Source organism: Mesitornis unicolor, unplaced genomic scaffold, assembly GCF_000695765.1.
Source record: "Mesitornis unicolor isolate BGI_N332 unplaced genomic scaffold, ASM69576v1 scaffold29672, whole genome shotgun sequence".
In the NCBI taxonomy this organism is placed as follows: domain Eukaryota; kingdom Metazoa; phylum Chordata; class Aves; order Mesitornithiformes; family Mesitornithidae; genus Mesitornis; species Mesitornis unicolor.
In genome coordinates, this window is record NW_010170297.1 from 1,854 (window position 1) to 2,136 (window position 283).

Sequence of the window (283 nt, forward strand, 5' to 3'; positions counted from 1 at the left end):
GGCGGAACTGTCGGTGCTGGACGGCTCGCATGGGGTAGTACATGGTCACCTCGTGGTGGCTCTGGCTGCTGAAGGCGGTGGCCCAGGTTGGCTCCGACTCCAGCGCTGGCAGCAGCGACTTCCCGCTGAGCTGCACCCGCTTCTTGCCAAAGATGCTGTACGAGGGGTAGGGGATGGAGAACCAGTCCAAAAGGGTCGGCGTCAGATCTGGAGAGGAAGAGAAGGGTGAGAGGCGCTCATGGGAGGAAGCTCAGCCCCGCAGAGGGACCGAAATGTACCCCGG

The 283-nt window shown here is 63.3% G+C and overlaps 1 protein-coding gene across 1 annotated transcript in view; it reads right to left on the bottom strand.

Moving 5' to 3' along the window:
- Nucleotides 1-283, bottom strand: part of SGSH (N-sulfoglucosamine sulfohydrolase) — a gene marked incomplete at its 5' end in the record, with an annotated part of 2,777 nt that overhangs the window by 343 nt on the left and 2,151 nt on the right. The window contains 1 exon segment of the mRNA XM_010179641.1: nucleotides 9-207. Within this exon segment, the coding sequence (XP_010177943.1) occupies nucleotides 9-207 (199 nt within the window).